General features: G+C 47.0%; 2 protein-coding genes across 3 annotated transcripts in view; one reads left to right on the top strand and one right to left on the bottom strand.

Annotated features, from left to right (window-relative positions):
* LOC128836107 (uncharacterized) overlaps positions 1-20,486 on the top strand; it is a 342,237-nt gene that overhangs the window by 156,140 nt on the left and 165,611 nt on the right. The window lies entirely within an intron of this gene.
* The window catches only part of LOC128836349 (NACHT, LRR and PYD domains-containing protein 3-like), a 65,787-nt gene continuing 60,174 nt past the window's right edge, over positions 14,874-20,486 (bottom strand). For both annotated transcript variants that reach the window (XM_054026558.1, XM_054026557.1), the window contains one exon: positions 14,874-15,486. In XM_054026558.1, coding sequence (XP_053882533.1) covers positions 15,402-15,486 — 85 coding nt within the window. In that variant the 3' untranslated portion in view covers positions 14,874-15,401. The remainder of the gene's footprint in view (positions 15,487-20,486) is intronic.

Below are 20,486 nucleotides of genomic sequence, written 5' to 3' on the forward strand. Positions count from 1 at the left end.
GCCCAATGGAGCTTGAGCAAGCACTGCACAGAGATGCACAGCCCCCAGAAGGACCACACAGAGCAGGCCCAGAGCTGAACCCAAACAGAGTTGCTGGGATATGCTAGTGATCCACCCTGTCCAATACTTTTTCCAGGTTGAGGGTCAAGGAAGTGCATGGCAGACCAAGTCCCTGCCCAGAAACCGATTGCTCAATACAGTCTGGTCTGGAGGCACAAGTCTGGTCTGAGTGGATCACTACCACCAGCACGGACTGCAAGTTGCAGCAAGATGGCCTTCACTACAACTTTTAGTCCATATAGAGGAGTGATGCCAGGTGACAATTCCTAAGATCATGGAAATCCCACTTCTTGGGTGGGAGGAAGCTGTCCAGTCCCAGCTGCGCTCCAGTTGTAGGAATTACGATACCTACGGACAGATATCAAGGTCCATGATAGAAAGGGGCCATGACCAGGACGCAGTGCAATGCAGGGTTAAAGTGAACCCCTACCACAAAGCACAGGAGGCAAACCACCACCCTGGTGCTGCCCCCACGAACTGCCGGTTTTACAAAGAGCTGGACAAGATACTTGGGGGCGACCCCACCTCCACTTCGAAAAGCACCATGGACACTTCAGAGGCCATGGCAGCCCAGAGTGCAACAAGGCAGGAGGAGGAAAGTGGGAGCAAGAGTGCTGAGGAGGGGGGCACAGAGCAAGAGGAAAGCCCAGCATCCATAGATGCATGCAGCCAGGAGCTTATTTTCAAGCCAGAAGGAAGATAGCCAGTCGCAGCAGACGGTGCTTGGGGGAGAACAAACAGCAGAGGAGGTGCCCAGTAAGCGGTTTTTATTTTGAGAAGGGAGTTGTTGGGTGCGGGCTGTTGGGGTGAGGAGGTTGCAGAAAGAAGGGTTAGGGCTGCGTGCATGCCTAGATGCAGAATAGGGCGTTGATGTGCTCTCTCAGATCGCAGTAATCGGTCTCAGTGATCTCATCGAAGGTCTCATGCAGAAGCTAGGCAATCCGCTTGCGCACGTTCCTTGGCAGAGCTACTGTGCTCCTTGTGCCAGCTGTAGTAAGAGGGTCCGTGAGACATAAACCCTTGGTATCAGGGCCCGGTATGAGGCCTGTGGCCTGAACTAGAGTAATAGTCAAGACATTGTTAAGCAAAGCTGGGCTGTGAGCCAGAGGCAGGTCCCACTCACAGAAGTTGGCAAGAAGAGGGCTGCTAGAAGTCACTAATAAAATGAACATGTGCCAAGACAGCACCAGAACAGCTGGGTAGGAACATGTCCCACACATCCCACACAGATAACAAGGAACAGGTAGACCTAGCCTAAAGACAGTATAAAGGAACAATGTGATGGATAGACAATATTAAAGGACAATACAGTGGAGACAACATGATATGAAAGGACAATACGATGAATAGTATGATGTATAGTTTGTTCGAACCATCCTGTGCCAGGAGAAGGCAGCCCCCTAATAGAGGGGCTGTACCTCAATGCGTCAGGAGTGATGAGTAATCTGTTTGAAAAAGTGTATAAGAATGCATCTCTGAGTGGACGTCTTTGTCCGGCCTAGGGGGCAATGGAAAGTCCCACCACTGACTGAGCTGTGTCCATTGTCAGGGGGCACAAATTCGTAGTATGTCCTGTAGAGTCTATAGGAAACTATTACTGTGCTTCGTTTGACAATAAACCTGGCTCGGTGCCTTCGTATCTTATCAGAGTCTGTAGTCATTGAGGGTTCTCTCAGGGTCTGTTGTGTCAGCTATCTGCACAGAGCTGGGGCAGCACACAGAGGGAACACGCACACAGCCAACTGATATCAACATTGAACAGAGCAGAGCACCACACCAGTAATGTCTGATGACACCAGTAAGGCTAACATATCCACGCCACTGTGCCGTGAGGGGCGGGGGGACCATTGCTGCACACGAATTATTGCTCTGTCTAGTGTTAACAATGCTGCCTCTGTTAAATGTTGCATTTTGGCTTTACAGATGCAACCTTGAGATCCCAGCCATCCTTGTTATCAATGGCCGAAAGGCTGCACAGACTCAGGAAGCGGCCATGAAGAAGCAAGGAGGACCTTCTGCATGAAGTCATGCAGTAGTCCCTTACTGAAAATCAAAAAATACAGGAGTGGCGGGAGACCAAAAGGAGGGTCCATCGGGAGAATGCGGATCGCCAGCAACAAATCACGGAGTGGCTCCTAAGCATTATGGCGCGCCAAGTGGACGCGATACAGGCACTCATAGCACTGCATATGGAGCAGATCTGCACCCCCCCACCCCTGCAGCCCTTGTCCCAAAACTCTTTCCCTTGCACCCCCATGTCACTGCCAACACACTTTTCCCAAAATCCAGTTTATCATCACCACCAGCTGCCTCCAACATCTTTACCTTCACCACCCAACCCTGCAAACTATGACCCTTATCCATTGCACTCAACCCCTATCACCATGCATTTTAGCCAGCCTGAAGTGCAGCACTCATTACATGGCACTCCAGACAGGAAGGCTGAATATGATAATAGGACATACACAAATCTGTGATTGTTCCGTTCCCCACCCCACCCCACCCCCTTCCCTCCTCCCATACAGCACAGATGAGTCATGCCATGTGTGTTTCTCAAGCAGTTGTGTTTCTTTTCAATACATGATTTCTTCTGGTTTTGGAAACATTCTTTATTGCATTAACTAAAAGGTAGCACAGCCCAGGAAAGCAACAGGCACGGTGATCCACAAATGCCTGGAGAACCATTGAGAAATACCCCTTACGATTTATGTAGGTAGTCTGGTGCCAGAATTGGAATATGCATGCCATCTATCACCCCTCCGCAGTTAGGGAAACCCATTTATGCAAAGCTATCCACAATGTCATGCACGTTGTCCAGAGTCACGGTTCTTCTGAGCAGAATGCGATTAATGGCCCTGCAAACTTGCATTAACACAATTCCAATAGTCAACTTGCCCACTCCAAACTGGTTAGCAACTGATCGGTAGCTGCCTGGAGTTGCCAGCTTCCAGATTGCAATCGCCACACACTTCTCCACCAGCAGGACAGCTCTCAATCTCATGTCCTTGCGCCACAGGGTGGGGAAGAGCTCAGCACACAGTCCCATAAAGTGGCTTTCCTCATCCGAAAGTTCTGCAGCCATTGCTCGTCATCCCAGACTTGCATGATAATATGATCCCACCACTCAGTGCTTGTTTCCCGATCCCAAAAGCGGCATTCCACGGTGGTGAACATGTCCGTGAATGCCACAAGCAATCACATATCGTATGCGTTATGCGTGCCAACATAATTGTCAGACTCCTCACTGTCACTTTGTAGCTTAAGGAGTAACTCGACTGCAATTCGTGACATGCTGGTGAGACCCATCAGCATATTCCTCAGCAATTTGGGATCCATGCAGACCGAAAGGGAAGATAGAGCACACAGTAAAAAAACTGTTGAAAGATGGCGCCAAATGTGGACAGAAGCACAGGGATTGCTGGGATGCAAAGCAATACATCACGGGGCATTGGGACAGGACCCAGGATGCCCCCTTCCCACAAACCTCAGCTGAATGGGAAGAGGCGCTCTGTGGGATAGCTGCCTATAATGCACGGCTCCAAATGCCGCTGCAAGTGCCACAAATGTGGCCACGCCACTGCACTTGCAGCTGACATTGTGAACACACGGCAGCGCTTTCCCTTCTGCTGTCTCCGAGAGCGGGTTTAACTCCCGGGGCTCTACATCTGCAAGTGTAGACAAGGCCTAAGAGTCAAAGTGGCTTCCTCCACAATCACTGAATTACAGGTCAGGAATCAAATCCTTTTTGCTATTTTAATGAGAGTAATTTTGTTGAAGCCAATTGTACTAGCTGTGAGAGGAAAGTGAGCATCGTCTGACCCCACATCTATAATGTTCACCTACTGATTAATGAATTCAGAGGAAGTCAAAATGAATCAGAACAGAGAACATTCTGTACCATTCCAGCTCCTGTTTGGGGTAACAAACAAACAGTCTTAACTCTTCCCTGATTTGACAGATTCAGTTTTTTGTAACTATTCACCAAAGAGTTAGAACAATGTTCAGATTCTGGGATATTCACAAATGTTCATTATTATTTACAGTGTGTTATTTGTCACCTATGTTGTGCAGCCCTGTTCCTGCTCCATGACAGGATATTTTAATTTTTTTAAACAGAGACAGATCACATAATGAGTGAGGAGCTTCCACACAGATGATCAAGTGAATCATTATTGGGGCTGTCGATTAATTTTTTTGAGTTAATGGTGATTAAAAAAAATTAAGCCTGATTAACTGCAGTTTTAATCAGACAGTTAAACAATAAAATACCAATTGAAATTTATTAAATATTTTAGATGTTTTTCTACATTTTCATGGATATTGTATTTGTGTTGTAATTGAAATCAAAGTGTATAAATTATTTTTTATTAATAATATTTGCACTGTAAAAATGATGAACAAAAGAAATAGTGTTTTTCACTTCACCTCATACAAGTACTGTAGTGCAATCTCTTTGTTATGAAAGTCACATGATATCGAGGAGTTCTTCCCTTACAACACAGTCGTCAGACACAGTGCGGACAAATACCGATAATAAGGTTTATCCTGTGCATGGAACGACTCATCCAAAGTGATGCTTGTTCCTAATGTATTTAAACAATCTCTTCTTTTTGCCTTATATGTCCCTTGCTAAGTGTAACTCATTTTGTGCCTTAGCCTCTCTGATTTTATCCCTGCATGCTCATGCTATTCTTGTATACTCCTCCTTAGCAATTTGTCCATGTTTCCACATTTTGTAGAATTCCTAACAATTATTCCCAACTACTCTATAAACAAAATAATTTCTCTTGATATGGAATTTATCTGAAATATAATCCAGAATTGTGTTATATATGTAGCTCCCCAAACATGCTTGATACCTCAAAAATGTATCCAAAAACACAGTCTCTGCCTCAAAATGCTCGAAACCTAATTTTTTTACCTTGTCTGACATTCTCTACATACATTCCAGTCAATGTGAACAGCAACAGGAATAAAGCATAGTTAAGGCTGCATGATGTAAAATGATTTGTGTATTTTGTTCAATAACTGTTGATAATATTTAAATGTACATAATGTCATGTAAATGTGATCTGTGTTGCATAGTTCATGTAATTGTTACCTCCAAAAACAGTTATGTCCAAACCAGCATGAATTTCCAGCAAAACAAGTGGAAACAGACTAGGGGTTGGGGAAAGGGAAATGAAACACTCCGGTAAAGCAAAGGCTCTGATAAAGGCAATAGTAGATGGCCATCTCAGGATTGTCCCAGCCAACTGGATTCCCCAGGTCGGGGCTCTATACCACCACCATCCCAGCCCTGATATAGGAATAAGACCAGGAAAAGAGGGCACATTTGGAACATTGTTGTGCTCCCATAATCCCTGGCTAGAAGTGGGACATAATCATGGTATACAGCTACCTTTGATGCTACCTTAAGTACTATGAAAACTAGAGCTTGGCTGGACATAAAAATAGGGCTCAGCTGCAGAGCACGACCACTCTCTAGAAATACTGCAACTGTCAGGGTTCCTTCCCCAGTCTGAACTCTGGGGTACAGATGTGGGGCCTTGCATGAAAGACTGCATAGGGCACCCAAAAATGTAGGGCACCACCCTCACTGGCTGCGGCGTGGACTCCTGTCCTCTCCGGCCCCTCCCTCATGCTGGGCCAGCGGGCTTCTCCCCGACCCAACCTCCTGGTCCCTCCCCCTCTGCCCATTCACTCCTCAGCTGGCCAGCTGAGGGCTCTGGCTCAGGTGGGGCCTCACAGAGCCAGGAACAAAAGTTTGCATGTGAGTGAGCAGGGGGAGCCAGGCCAGATAGGGGGAGGCCAGGCAAGGCTGGGAACAGAGCTGGAGGGATACCTGGAGTCTGGGAAGAGATGCAGGGAGCTGAGCTCAGGGGAGTAGAGCTGGGCATGGGACTTTGCGGGGGGGCAGAAGAGGAACCGGGCTGGGGATTGCTGCGGGGAGCCGGGCTGGGAAGGGAAAAGAGCTGGGGGGGGATTCTTTGTCTGACTCAATGAGCAGCAGCGAACGCGCTAGGGCCTTCTGGAGAACAGGCTGCTGGCCCCAGGGGAGAGCAGCTGTTCCGAGCAGCCCCATACTGTACCTGCACCTCTCCCCTCTTCTGCCCATGTGCCCTGCCCCGCTGGCAACTCCCTGCAATCTCTCTCCTAGTCTCCTTTTCACTCCGCCTCCCTCTTCTCTGAAGTTTAAGCCCAGATGCTGAGGATCCCCTTTGGACCATCACCTTTCCTCTCCTCCCTTCCCCAGCAGGGATCAGCAGCAGACGTGGGCTGGGAGGAGGGAGAGGCACACACACACACACACACAACCAGGCTGGAGAGGAGGGAAAGTTACAGGAAAATAAAAGAAGGTGGTGGTTTTTCCTGCCCATTCACAATATTCCAGTGTCAACAGGAGGAAACTGACACTAAAACAATGGGAGGAGGGAGATGTACCTGGTGCAGAAAAAACAGCAATCAGGGCTGCAGAATGCAAGGGAGGGAGCAACCTCTTAGCTGGGGAGGAAGATGGACTCGCACATGACAAGGCTGGAGTAGCTGAAAACTTTTATTCAGGAAAAAGGGACATGATTTTTTTTCTTGTGGATCCAAGTATCTTCAGGGCTGTCTCTCAAGCTGGTAGCATTTTGAACGAAGGAGAGTTCTAAACAGTGCAGAGTCGAGTGGGATTTTAAAGGTCCCTTCAAGAATGCAGCACCTTCTTCCTCACCCGTGGGAAAGAGCTTTAAAAACAGCCTGAAATAATCCAAAACAAGAACCACTGTTCACATGAGACTTGGCTGGTTATGGCTCCAGCCCCACTGTTGAAGCACTGTTGAAACTGCGGGCTGAGTTATACCCAGTACAATCCCACTGAGGTGTGTGTGGCAACCAGGTGTATAAATCAGGGCAGAAAAAAAAAAAAAAAGACTGGTGCCTGAATATAATTCCTTTTCTTATTAAACTGCATATCCCAAGCACCTCTTTACTTTTCAGGATTAGAGGGAAATGCTCTATTTTAGAGAGAATGAACGGCCATTTGGGAGTTGATGGCCCAGAGTAGTGGCAGACAAGGGCCTGCATGAGGGCTGGACTCAGCCATTGGTATCAGCTATTTCTTTGTCATTCAAATGCATTTCGGGTCCTGGCTGACATCCCAGCCATCATGTAAAATACTTCCCTGTGGCCTTTTGACATGCACACAGAGGTATCTCACTGCCAAGTCCCTATCCTAGGTGGGGAGGGGAGGGGTGGGCGAAGGCTGCAGGGTGATCTCCCACCTCCATGCAGCCAGTGGCCTGTGCTCCCCGCTGCCATGCTGGAGCCTCCACATCTATTTATTGACAAAATTTGCAGAATTTTAAAATATTGTGCACAGAATTTAATTTTTTGGTGCTGAATTTCCTCAGGAATATGGGGTGCTGGGCAGTTGGGGGGGGGCTGTGAGAGGGGTGCTGGGCAGTGGGGGCGGTCTGTGGGTGGGAGATCGCTGGGCATAGGGATCTGTGGTGGAAATCTCTGGGTGAGGGGCCACTGGGCATGAGGGTTGCTGGGCATAAGGGGGTGGGGGATACTGGGCAGGTGGGCGTTATGACAGGGCACGTTGGCAGCGCAGGGCTGGGGTTGGGGGCACAGGTGGGAGGGAAGTGCAGGGGTTGGGGTGAAGGCAGACAACTAAACTGTTTTTAATAAAGTGCATGTGGCAAGTTTTCCAATACTTTAAGCTTATGTTTGTGTTGCTAAGAGCAAGTCGGGCAGAGAGGCACCACTTTAATAATGCTAGGGCCGCATAAATTCTAAGGATGCCCTACAGTCGTCCCTTCACTTGGGGAAGCAGAGAGGAACATTTCGCCCTTCATACTGTTACACCTCCTACCCCCACTGCCCCACCCCAGTTACTTTCTTTTTCTAACACAGATCCAGAGATCTTTCAAGACATTTGGAAGCCAGAGCAAATGGAATCTGTTATTCTCCATTCTGGCTTTAAATACAAATATATAAACAAACTATTCAAATATATAAACCTGCAAACATACGCCCTCCATTTCCAGGAGGGAGCAGAGAACTTGCCACACCCATCCATTCCTTAGTCTATCTGCACTGAAGATTCTGGCTTTCTCCATAGAATTCAACTGACTGTAATATGATCTTAGCTCAATAAAAATATCATGCACTGTGGACTCACCTTGACGCACTGGAGAGAGCTTGTTCAGACAGAATTTGAGGTTTTTTTCCATCCAGAAAGAGAGGACACCAGTTCTCTGCAATCTGGTATGATCAGAGCATAGTTTCACTTTTGCATGTGGCCCCTGCATTTCCTGTTTCTTCAAAAGCAGTCACTGTTAGAACTAGCCCTGTCACCAGTGGGGAAAAAAAACACTCTTAAATTGAAGCTAAGGTTTTAATTATGCAGTGCCACCTGGTGTCCAGAATAACTAGTGGACTTGCAAATATCCACATACCACCCCCAGTGTGCACAGAGCCTTCTCTTCTCATTGGTCTTGTTTTTAAAAGTGAAAGCAGAAGACCAGAAGTTCAAAGTGCAGGCAATGCAGTGCTTATTGGGGTTAGTTCCAAGCAAGAATATCCATAGTTCTATCCACTAGCACAGCCCGATTCCCAGTGTTCTGCTCCCAGCTCTGATGCCACACGGCATTTTCCCGTATCCCCATTCCCACCTCCTCTTTCTTAGCAAGCCCAAACATACTCGCAGTACATGTCCCTAGTCCCACCCCTTACAATTTATGGTCATGTTCCATTTTGGAGGGTCGTGAGTCTGGGATCTTCATCCCACCTCTTCTGTATCCCATGGGAGGGGTAAGGAGTGAAGTCATGTTCCGGTCAGGCTTTTCTTTGGCTTTTAGTGTTTCTTATGCCTGCCCCGCATTTCCCCTTGCCCCTCCTAACTGGTTTCTTGACCTTGGCTTGAGAGAGGAGCCAGGCAGCCTTCCAGTGTATGCTCATCTTTTATACTCCCACCATAGCCTGTAACACTTTTAACTCCATCTCTTATCACCCCATCTCTTGTGGGCAGATGTAACACACAGTGTCTTTGTTCACACATATTAGTAAAGGATATAAGAGTATCAAAAGTTCAAACCCCAATCTCAGGCTAAGACAGAGGCCTATAAACTAATACCACAAACCTCCCATTCCCCCTTCTCATTGCTGCTCCAAGGCTCCTGTAGTTCTTCTTCCCATGGCTGCCTACAGCAGCCACTTTCCCAGGATGTGGCTTCCTCCTTTTTCTGCTTTACAAGTGCTCCCTCTCCTCTCATAACACACATGCTCCAGGCCAGTGCTGTCTGTGCTCCAGGCCCTCCTGGCTCAAGCCCTCCATGGGTTCCCATAAACACTCAGGCTTCTACAGCCCTCTTCCAAGAGGGTGTGCGTGCAAACCTTCAAACACACAACTTCCACAAACCATAACACTTTCTGTCAGGGGTTCCGCTAGTCCTTCCCCTCCTAGAGTCCAGAGGGCACAGAGGCTCCTGCAGTCTCTTTCCAGGCAAGGGGTTCCCAAAGTCCTCCACACCTTGGTTACAGGGGTCCCTTGAGTACTGACATAAAGTACAAAGTTCTTCATCCCTTGGTTGCACCTCTAATTGGTACCTAAGCCCTCCCTCTGCTCCAGGCTCCATGGGACCATGTGTTATGGCGCAAACTTCAAACTGTTCTGCTTTACCTGGCCCAGGGCTGCTTCAAACTTCTCCCACTGGCCTCCTGCTAGGCCGCCTCAGACAGAGTCAGCTAATCACAGCCCCTCATTAGCTACAGTCCCAGCTTCCTCTAGTCCACCTTGCCACTGCTTCACCTGGCTTCCCTTCTGCACCCACAGGGCTGTTTTATATCTTGCTTCCACCTTCCCAGCAGGCCTTGCTTCCTTGGAGTCATATGCTCCCTCTGGTTATAGGGCCCTGAGAACACCTGGCGTACAGGGGCTGCAACCCCTGAATGTATGGGTGTGGCAGAGTCCTGCACTTAGGACGGAAGAATCCCATGCACTGCTACAGACTAGGGACCGAATGGCTAGGTAGCAGTTCTGCTGAAAAGGACCTAGGGGTCACAGTGGATGAGAAGCTGGATATGAGTCAACAGTGTGCTCTTGTTGCCAAGAAGGCTAATGGCATTTTGGGCTGTATAAGTAGGGGCATTGCCAGCAGATCAAGGAACGTGATCGTTCCCGTTTATTCAACATTGGTGAGGCCTCATCTGGAATACTGTGTCCAGTTTTGGGCCCCACACTACAAGAAGGATGTGGAAAAATTGGGAAGAGTCCTACGGAGGGCAACAAAAATGATTAGGGGTCTGGAGCACATGACTTATGAGGAGAGGCTGAGGGAACTGGGATTGTTTAGTCTCCAGAAGAGAAGAATGAGGGGGGATTTGATAGCAGCCTTCAACTACCTGAAGGGGGGTTCCAAAGAGGATGGAGCTCGGCTGTTCTCAGTGGCAGATGACAGAACAAGGAGCAATGGTCTCAAGTTGCAGTGGGGGAGGTCCAGGTTGGATATCAGAAAAAACTATTTCACTAGGAGGGTGGTGAAACACTGGAATGCGTTACCTAGGGAGGTGGTGGAGTCTCCTTCCTTGGAGGTTTTTAAGGCCCGGCTTGATAAAGCCCTGGCTGGAATGATTTAGTTGGGAATTGGTCCTGCTTTGAGCAGGGGGTTGGACTAGATGACCTCCTGAGGCCTCTTCCAACCCTGATATTCTATGATTCTATGATTCTAACCTCACAACAATAGCAGTTGCTAGACCAGGTAGAGGCAGCTTAGGCATTTTTGGCCTTAAATAGAATTCTGCAAAGAGCTACAAACCAATCCACATTTCAACCACCCGCACAAAGTCAGGATTAAAATGAGAAAGAAGGAAATGGTGCAATAGGGACAGTAACAGTTAAGAAAACTGGTGAGAAAACCCAGCCACACACACATTCAGAGATTTTAAATCAGAAGGGACCATTACATCATCTTGTCTGACCTCCTATATAACACAGGCCATTGAATTTCACTCAGTTTACCCTGTATTGAGCCCAGTAAATTGCACTTGATTAACGTAGATCTTCCAGAATGGCAGCAGTCTTGAAGATGGTAGGAGATGAAGAATCCATCACTTCCCTGGGTAGTTTGTTCCAGTGGCTAATCATTGTCACTGTTACCAATTTGTGCTTTAGGTAAAATTTGAATTTGTCTGGCTTTAACTTTCAGCCACTGGTTGTTGTCATGCCTTTCACTGCTAAATTAGAGAGACATTTAGTAACTGGTATTTTCTCCACCATGAAGGTATTTTACACCATGATCAAGTCACCTCGATCTTTTTGATTAATTAAACAGAAGTAGTCTCACACTTCTTATCAAACTGTCTGTACTGGGCTATCTTGATTATCACTTCAAAAGTTTTTTTTTCCTCTTACTTAATTGGCCTCTCAGAGTTGGTAAGACAACTCCCACCTGTTCATGCTCTCTGTATGTGTATATATACCTCCTCAATATATGTTCCATTCTATGCATCTGAAGAAGTGGGCTGTAGCCCACGAAAGCTTATGCTCTAATAAATTTGTTAGTCTCTAAGGTGCCACAAGTACTCCTGTTCTTTAAACAGATTGAGCCTCTTAAGTTTCACTGTAAGGCATTTTCTCCAGCCCTCAAACAGTTTTGTGGCTCTTCTCTGCACCATCTCTAATTTTTCAACATTTTTAAAACACTGACACCAGAACTGGACTTCTAGGGCCCAGAGGAGGAAAAAATCCAACAGAAAGACAAACAGCTATTCGCAAACGTGCCGCAGGCCTTCCCATCCCTAATCCTGGCCCCGTGTGGGGAAAGGACTAGACAACCTCTTGAGGTCCCTTCCTGCCCTCCATGTCCACGATTCCTTCAGGGGCTTCACAAGGGTTCTGTGTGGGATGGGGCTGGGGGAGTTGAAATTAAGACTGAACTGTCCCTAATGTTGCTGAGGGCTTTTTCCTGAGTTGTTGAAATCTTCTCACCAAAGCCGCTCAATGGAAAAAATGTATCATTGAACAACACAAAACGTTTCTCATTTTTGTATCATTCAAAATCGTCCAGTTTTTCTCTTAAATCAAAAATGTATTTCAATTCAAATCAGGATAAATATTTTGGGGGGCTTCCCCCCCATCTCTTACCTCCCCTCCCCCCCTCCAAACACACACATACCTTATTCGGGTAAAGAAAAACTGAACATTTCCATTAAAATTTTCAAATAAATAATTGTTTTTCCTCCTTCAAATATTTTCTCTGGAAGTAATTGCCAGTTTTGAGAGCCCAGTAATGTGTACGATTGGTTCCAATTATTCCCTCCTACGTGCATTACTTTGGGCTTGTCAATGCCTGGCACAGTAGGGTCCCTCTGACGTTCCTCACAGACTGCTCTACTGTAGACTAACTCAAATGCTTTCACACGGGTGCACAGAGGGGGAGGGGCACCAAGCGCTTCCCCTCCAACTTGCACAGCCCATGTAAGGCCAGGCACAATTGCAGTCCCTGTGCTCAAGGCAGTGCAGAGATTGTTTCCTCCATGTCACCCCACCAGGGCAGGAATGTAGGAGAGGTGGGGCTGAGGCATCAGCCCGCAGAGAGGGATTGGCGGACATAGGGGTGTGTAACACACCTTGAAATGGGTAGCAGGTGCTGTGCTCCTCCTGTAAATCCAGGATTCCTCCCTGACCTCGCCCTGGGGCAGTGCTGCTCCACACCTCCCCCAGCATGGGGCTGTACAGACACATGGGGAGGGGATGGGGTAGCAGAGGCACATGAGGTCTCACAGGTACATGAGAGCTGTGGGTCAGAGCCACTTGGGATGGCAGATGGGCAGGACTGAAGGGTCAGAGGTGCACACCACACAGAGGGGGTCAGGGGTTGGGAGTCCCCTGGCGGTCACCTCAAGTGGGGGGTTTGGGGATTCTGGGGGCCTCACTGACAAAGTCCAGTTCCCATCAGAGGGGGGGTGGAGCAAGGAGCTAAGAGCTCAAGGACAGTGGGGATGTGAGTGCTGGGGTTTTGGGGGAACCAGGCAGAGCAACCCTTTGGTTGGGGGATATAGGGGTATGGTGTAGAGGTTTCCCTAGAGGTATCTGTTTCATGTGGGCTTTGGCTCAGGCCCATAAAGACCATTTCGGCTCCACTGAACTCAACAGAAGTGTTCCAGTTGACTCCAATAGCAGCAGTTTTAGGCCTATAGAGCAGGTGAAATTCCCTAGTAAGGTTTAATACGTTCTTCACACCAGCTTTGGTCAGATGCAGCTGTCTGAACATGGGGCTGTGCAGGGGAGAATCACCCAGAGCGTGTTAGGATCAAATTCCACCTTGAGTTAGCCCCTGTGCAGCCCCTTTGGCTTCTGCAGGAACCATCCTGCACTGGCAGGAAGATCCTGGGTCTTGTCCACATGTAACTTCGATGGGTCAGTGGAGCTGCACGTATGTAACTGAGGGCAGAATTTGGACCTTGTGTCACAACAACCTATTGGCTCCATCCTAGTCCTGTAAGAGAGGAATCATTACCATACAAACCAACCCAGGGTTAGCAGGATAAACTGTTGCAGGGCCTGCTCCAATCAATATAAACACACACACACACAAATCCAGTGTATGGCTCCTGAGCTAAGTTGCCCTCAGCATGGAAGGGAACAAATGAGTGTTTCCTCAGAGCTGAAACTTTTTTTAAATCAGATCTAATGCACTTCACATGCCCAAGAGTAATGAGAAGCATTTGGAAATGTGTGTGTGTGTGTGTGTGTGTGTTTGTCACCTTCTCTGTATTCTTAATACTAATCACTCCATGCACCTGGTGGCAGACATGGCCTATCAAAATCCACCTCCATGTGCTTGGGGGGGGGTGAGGGGACTCATGTTTTATGACCAAAAACTTCTCCAATAGTCCTGGGCCTGTCCCTAAAGCATCTCACCCCTCTGCATTGTTTTCAAGAATTTCCAAAACATTGTGTAAGACTGTATTGTAGGAGAACACTGCACAATGCCCACTCAGAAGGTAATGGATCTTCATCTATATAGTCACAGTGTATGAACTAGTTTAGAACTTTCTGAAAAAGTCAGGAGCACCCAAAGAAGTTAAAAAAACACTGTCATTTTTGCCCATTCAAAGTGCTGAAAGTATTGGCTGTCACGGATAAAAAACTGAAACCATGAAAAAATGTCTGGCTAACACCTCTGAGAACTCCCCTGGCTCTGGAGAACGGGAGAATTCTTATGCATTAGCACACACAATGGCAAAAAAAAAAAAAACACAAACTTTAAAGTGGAACAATATTTCTTGATTCATGATCTTTATTGGACTCCTGCAAAGCTGACACAGAAATGTACATCCAGGATAAACAAGTGTTGCAGGTAGATACAGATAATACTGACTTAATAGCTGTGGAATTGTGTAAAACTACAAACCCTTTGTAAAGACCCAAACAGTGACTGAGCTATCAGAACAGAATGACAATTCCCCTCTGGATCCAAAGATGGTTCCTGGGTTTCCCTGCTGAACACTCAGACTGAAAAGGGAGGTTCCCAGACCAGGGCCGGCTCCAGGCACCAGCTTACAATGCAGGTGCTTGGGGCGGCCACTTTGGAGAGGGGCGGCACCTCCAGCTGCTCACTCCTGCTCGGAAAGAAGGACCTCCCGCCGAATTGCCGCCGCAGATAGCGATCGCGGCTTTTTTTTTTTTTTTTTTTGGTTTGGCTGCTTGGGGCGGCCAAAATTCTGGAGCCGGCCCTGTCCCAGATTCCTCCATCTCATGATCCCACATCTCCCCCTCCCCTAGGTCCTGGCCCCCTTCCTGCTACTCCCCCCTCCCCCTCCCCCCAAGGTCAGACCAAGCATGGAGCAAATCCAGCTCCAACTCCTGAGCCTCTCACCCTCAGGCAGGAGGGCTGGGCCTGACAATCTCTATCTACCCCCCTACCCCAGATGCTGAAATAAGCTGCTGGAGTCACTGGAGGTGGGGCATGGGGTCCCCCGCCCCAGCTGCTGTCCTAGCGAGTGGCAGGGCAGCCAAGCCAGAGCCACCTTGGTGCAATAGCTCCCATTGATCAACCTACCACAGTGATACTCAGATTGCGGCTTGTGAGCTGCAAGTGGCTCTTTGATGTGTCTCCTGCGGCTCTTTGCAGCACGTGATATTAAAACAGTGGGTGATTTAATTATTAACCAATTAGGATGCTTTTACTGTGATATTAATCAAAGAAGTTACCAACTTGCACTAAGTTATTAACTTATTTGCTGTGAGAGTGTGTGTGTGTGTGTGTGTGTGCGCGTGTGTGTTTGTGTGTGTGTGTAAACTAAATATTTGTCTCCTGAACCAGTGAGGTCTGAGTATCACTGACCTACCATATGTACAGCTCAGGTTTTATCTTTTTCACAGCATACAGCTCTGGATGTTTCTCTTCGCTTAGATCGAAACAATTCACTCTGTGGGGAAAAGCAAGAAAGAAAAGAAGTGTTAATTCTCAATGCAGACACGATGCATGTTCACTGAAGGTAGGATAAGAAGCAATGGGCTTAATCTGCAGCAGGGGAGATTTAGGTTAGCTATTAGGAAAAACTTTCCAACTTTAAAAAGCCCGCTCCTAAGCGACCAGAGGAGTTTTGCAAGGAAGTTCTCCAGGTGAAGAAGGAGTGATTATGTGACCCTTGGGGTAAGTTTGTTGTCTGTAGTGTGTGTGTTTGTGTTGTGCTTCCTGCTTGACTGAAATATACCATGTGGTCTGTTTATTTGGGGGACTGTGGGCTGACCATTTGTGTGCTGAGCCTAGCATCCTGCTAGGCAAGGCTGAGAGCTTCTCAACAAGGCTTTGATCCCTAAGCCCATCAGCACCCATCAACCCTTAACCAGGGGGCGTGGCTACTCAGGAAGACCAGGGCTTTAAAAAGCCTGCTCGCTCGTAAGTGACCGGAGGTGCTAGTGAACAGGAGTGGTTAACAGGGGAGTTTTGCAAGGGAGTTCTCCAGGGCGAGTGGGGAGGGAGAGCTAGATAAACTTAACATACTTTAAGCTATAAACACTCCCTGATAAAAACAAAACACCAACAAAGGAATGAGGTTCAGGAGTAGAAAGATAATGCAGGCAGAAGTCCAGCAACAGAGTGGGGCTATCCAGTTTATTGCATCCAATGCAGCATGTGTGATTACCTGCCCTATGGCCAGGTAGCGTATGTGTGCATTCGGTGCAAGAAGCTCCTGGCCCTAAGAGACCATGTATGGACTTTGGAGACAAGGGTGGCTGAGCTAGAGTAGCTAAGGGAGACACAGAGAGGTACATAGATGAGACTTTCCAGGACACAATAGAATGGTTCATCCCCCCAGTCTGACAGCCTCTGTGCTGTTGAGGAGGATGAAGGGGAACATCCAACTGAAGCAAAGGGAAACGATCCCACAGTTGGGACCCTCCTTCCAGATGATGTTGTGGTATCTTTTCGCCCTGAGGATCTTGTCCAAGAGGTGAATATAGCTGGACCGCTTGATAATAGTGACCATAATATAATTAAACTTAACATCCCTGTGGTGGGGAAAACACCACAGCAGCCCAACACTTCAGCATTTAATTTCAGAAAGGGGAACTACACAAAAATGAGGAAGTTAGTGAAACAGAAATTAAAAGGTACATCACCAAAAGTAAAATCCCTGCAAGCTGCATGGAAACTTTTTAAAGACACCATAATAGAAGCTCAACTTAAATGTATACCCCAAATTAAAAAACACAATAAGAGAACCAAAAAAGAGCCATTGTGGCTAAACAACAAAGTAAAAGAAGCAGTGAGAGGCAAAAAGGCATCCTGTAAAAAGCAGAAGTTAAATCCTAGTGGGGAAAATAAAAAGGAGCATAAACTCTGGCAAATGAAGTGTAAAAATATAATTAGGAAGGCCAAAAAAGAATTTGAAGAACAGCTAGCCAAAGATTAAAAAAGTAATAGCAAAAATTTTAAGTACATCAGAAGCAGGAAGCCGGCTAAACAATCAGTGGGGCCACTGGACCACTGAGATGCTAAAGGAGCACTCAAAGACGATAAGGCCATTGCGGAGACACTAAATAAATTCTTTGCACCGGTCTTCACTGCTGAGGATGTGAGGGAGATTCCCAAACCTGAGCCATTCTTTTTAGGTGACAAATCAGAGGCACTGACCCAGATTGAGATGTCATTAGAGGAGGTTTTGGAACAAACTGATAACCTAAACAGTAATAAGTCACCAGGACCAGACAGTATTCACACAAGGGTTCTGCAGGAACTCAAATGCAAAATTGCAGAACTACTAGCTGTAGTCTGTAACATATCATTTAAATCAGCTTCTGTACCAGATGACTGGAGGATTGCTAATGTGACTCAAATTTTTTAAAAGGGCTCCAGAGGGGATACTGGCAATTATAGGCCGGTAAGCCTAACTTCAGTACCGGGCAAACTGGTTGAAACTATAGTAAAGAACAAAATTGTCAGACACACAGATGAACATAATTTGTTAGGGAAGAGTTAACATGGTTTATGTAAAGGGAAATCATGCCTCACCAATCTACTAGAATTCTTTGAGGGGGTCAACAAGCATGTGGACAGGGGGGATCCAGTGGATATAGTGTACTTAGATTTTCAGAAAGCCTTTGACAAGGTCCCTCACCAAAGGCTCTTAAGCAAAGTAAACTGTCATGGGTTAAGAGGGAAGGTCCTTTCGTGGATTGGTAACTGGTTAAAAGATAGGAAACAAAGTGTAGGAATAAATTATCAGTTTTCAGAATGGAGAGAGGTGGTGTCCTCTGGGGGTCTGTACTGGGACCAGTCCTATTCAACATATTCATAAATGATCTGGAAAAAGAGGTAAACAGTGAGCTGACAAAATCTGCAGAGGATACAAAACTACTCAAGATAGTTAAGTCCTAGGCAGACTGCGAAGAGCTACAAAAAGATCTCTCAAAACTGGGTGTCTGGGCAACAAAATGGCAGATTAAATTCAATGTTGATAAATGCAAAGTAATGCACACTGGAAAACATAATCCCAACTATACATATAAAATGATGGGGTATAAATTAGCTGTTACCACTCAAGAAAGATCTTGCAGTCACTGTGGATAGTTCTCTGAAAACATCCACTCAACGTGCAGCGGCAGTCAAAAAAGCAAACAGAATTTAGGGCATCATTAAGAAAGGGATAGAATCTGGGGGGAGCAAGGGCTGTTATAGCAGAAATAAGGGAGAGACAAAACAGAACTGGGGGTGGAAATCAAATCATTATCTTAGATGTCTGTATACTAATGTGGAAAGTATGGGAAATAAGCAGGAAGAACTTGAAATGCTAGTAAATAAACACAACTATGACATAGTTTGTATCACGGAGACTTGGGGGGATAATATGCATGACTGGAATATTGATATAGAAGGATACAGCTTGCTCAGGAAGGACAGGCAGGGAAAAAAGGGAGGAGGTGTAGCTTATATATTAAAAACATATACACTTGGACTGAGGTTGAGATAGAAATAAGAGACAGACTTGTTGAAAGTCTCTGGGTAAATATAAAAGGGGTAAAAAACAAAGGGTGATGTCATGGTAGGGGTCTACTACAGACCACCAGACCAGGAAGAAGAGGTGGATGAGGCTTTTTTTTAACTAACAAAATCATCCAAAGCACAGGACTTGGTGGTGATGGGGGACCTCAACTACCCAGACATCTGTTGGGAAAATAACACAGCGGGGCACAGATTATCCAACAAATTCTTGGAATGTATGGAGACAATTTTTTTTATTTCAGAAGGTGGAGAAAGCTAGTAGGGGGGAGGCTGTTCTAGATTTGATTTTGACAAATAGGGAGGAACTGGTTGAGAATTTGAAAGTGGAAGGCAACTTGGGTGAAAGTGATCATGAAATGGTAGAGTTCATGATTCTAAGGAATGGTAGGAGGGAGAACAGCACAATAAAGACAATGGATTTCAAGAAGGCAGACTTTAGCAAACTCAGAGAGTTGGTAGGTAAAATCCCATGGGAAGCAAGTCTAAGGGGAAAAACAATTGAAGACAGTTGACAGTTTTTCAAAGAGACATTATTATGGGCACAAGAGCAAACTATCCCACTATGTGGAAAAGATAGGAAGTATGGAAAGAGAACACATCTTCAATGATCTAAAACTCAAAAAAGAGTCCTACAGAAAGTGGAAACAAATGACAAAGGATGAATATAAACAAATAACACAAGTATGTAGGGACAAAATTAGAAAAGCCAAGGCACAAAACAAGAGGCTGCTAACAGGGAGTTTCGTAAGGGAGTTTGGAAGGGAGCAGGAAGGGGGCGAGGGTTACTTGCCGGTTCTATCTGTTTTCTCTTTATTCCCCTTTGAACCTATAACCAACTACATTCAAAACTTCTTGCTTAAACAACCCTTTCAGCGGACAGGGGGCTGCAGACGGGAGTTTGACAGAGGGAGGCTTACGATGGTTAGGAAGATCCGCAACACCTGTGCCAGCACTGCTTCTGTCTCCTCCACCTGTGCCTGTAGCCAGACAGAGCGCCTGAGCATGGATGCTACTACCCAGATCCTGGTGTGGTTTTGCAGAGACTGTAACTTGCAATTTCCACTTACTGATATCCAGGCTGGGGGGACCATCCAATGTGAGAGGTGCCTGCTGGTGGAATCTCTCAGGCAGCAGGTGGGAGAGCTACAGGAGGAGGTGGCTAGGTTGAGGAGCATCCGAATCCACGAGCAATTCCTCCACAGTGTCCATGTGGAGACAGCTGAGGTAGCTGTCCCAGTACACAGGACTGCTGATACACCACTGGTGGAGGAGGAGATGGCTCAGGGTGGACACTGGCAGCTGGTTACTTCTGGCAGCGGGCAGTGCTCCACCCCTGCTCCGAACCCTCCTGCCGTGGTAATAGGTAACCGTTATGCTCTTCTTGATACAGGAAAGAAGGAATCACTCCCTACAGTAAAAGAGGAGAAGCCTCGTACCCCTAAGGCTGGGAGGTCTGCTGCCACCACTGCGAATAGGAAACGTAGGGTAGTGGTGGTCGGAGACTCTCTGCTGAGGAGGACGGAGGCGCCCATCTGTCGCCCTGACATTTCATCTCGGGAGGTATGCTGCCTGCCGGGAGCCCGAATCCGAGACGTTACGGAGGCATTGTCGAGGATTATCCAGCCCTCCGACTACTACCCCATGCTACTCATCCATGTGGGCACAAATGATACTGCAAGGTGTGACACTGAGCGGATCAAGAGTGACTACAGGGCTCTGGGAGTACGGGTGAAGGAGTTTGGAGCGCAGGTGGTATTCTCTTCGATTCTTCCTGTCAAAGGTAAGGGCCCGGGCAGAGACAGATGCATCATGGAGGTGAATGCCTGGCTGCGAAGATGGTGTCGCCAGGAGGGCTTTGGCTTCCTAGACCACGGGATGCTATTCGAGGAAGGACTGCTAGGCAGAGATGGCGTTCACCTT

Source organism: Malaclemys terrapin, chromosome 4, assembly GCF_027887155.1.
Source record: "Malaclemys terrapin pileata isolate rMalTer1 chromosome 4, rMalTer1.hap1, whole genome shotgun sequence".
In the NCBI taxonomy this organism is placed as follows: Eukaryota; Metazoa; Chordata; order Testudines; family Emydidae; genus Malaclemys; species Malaclemys terrapin.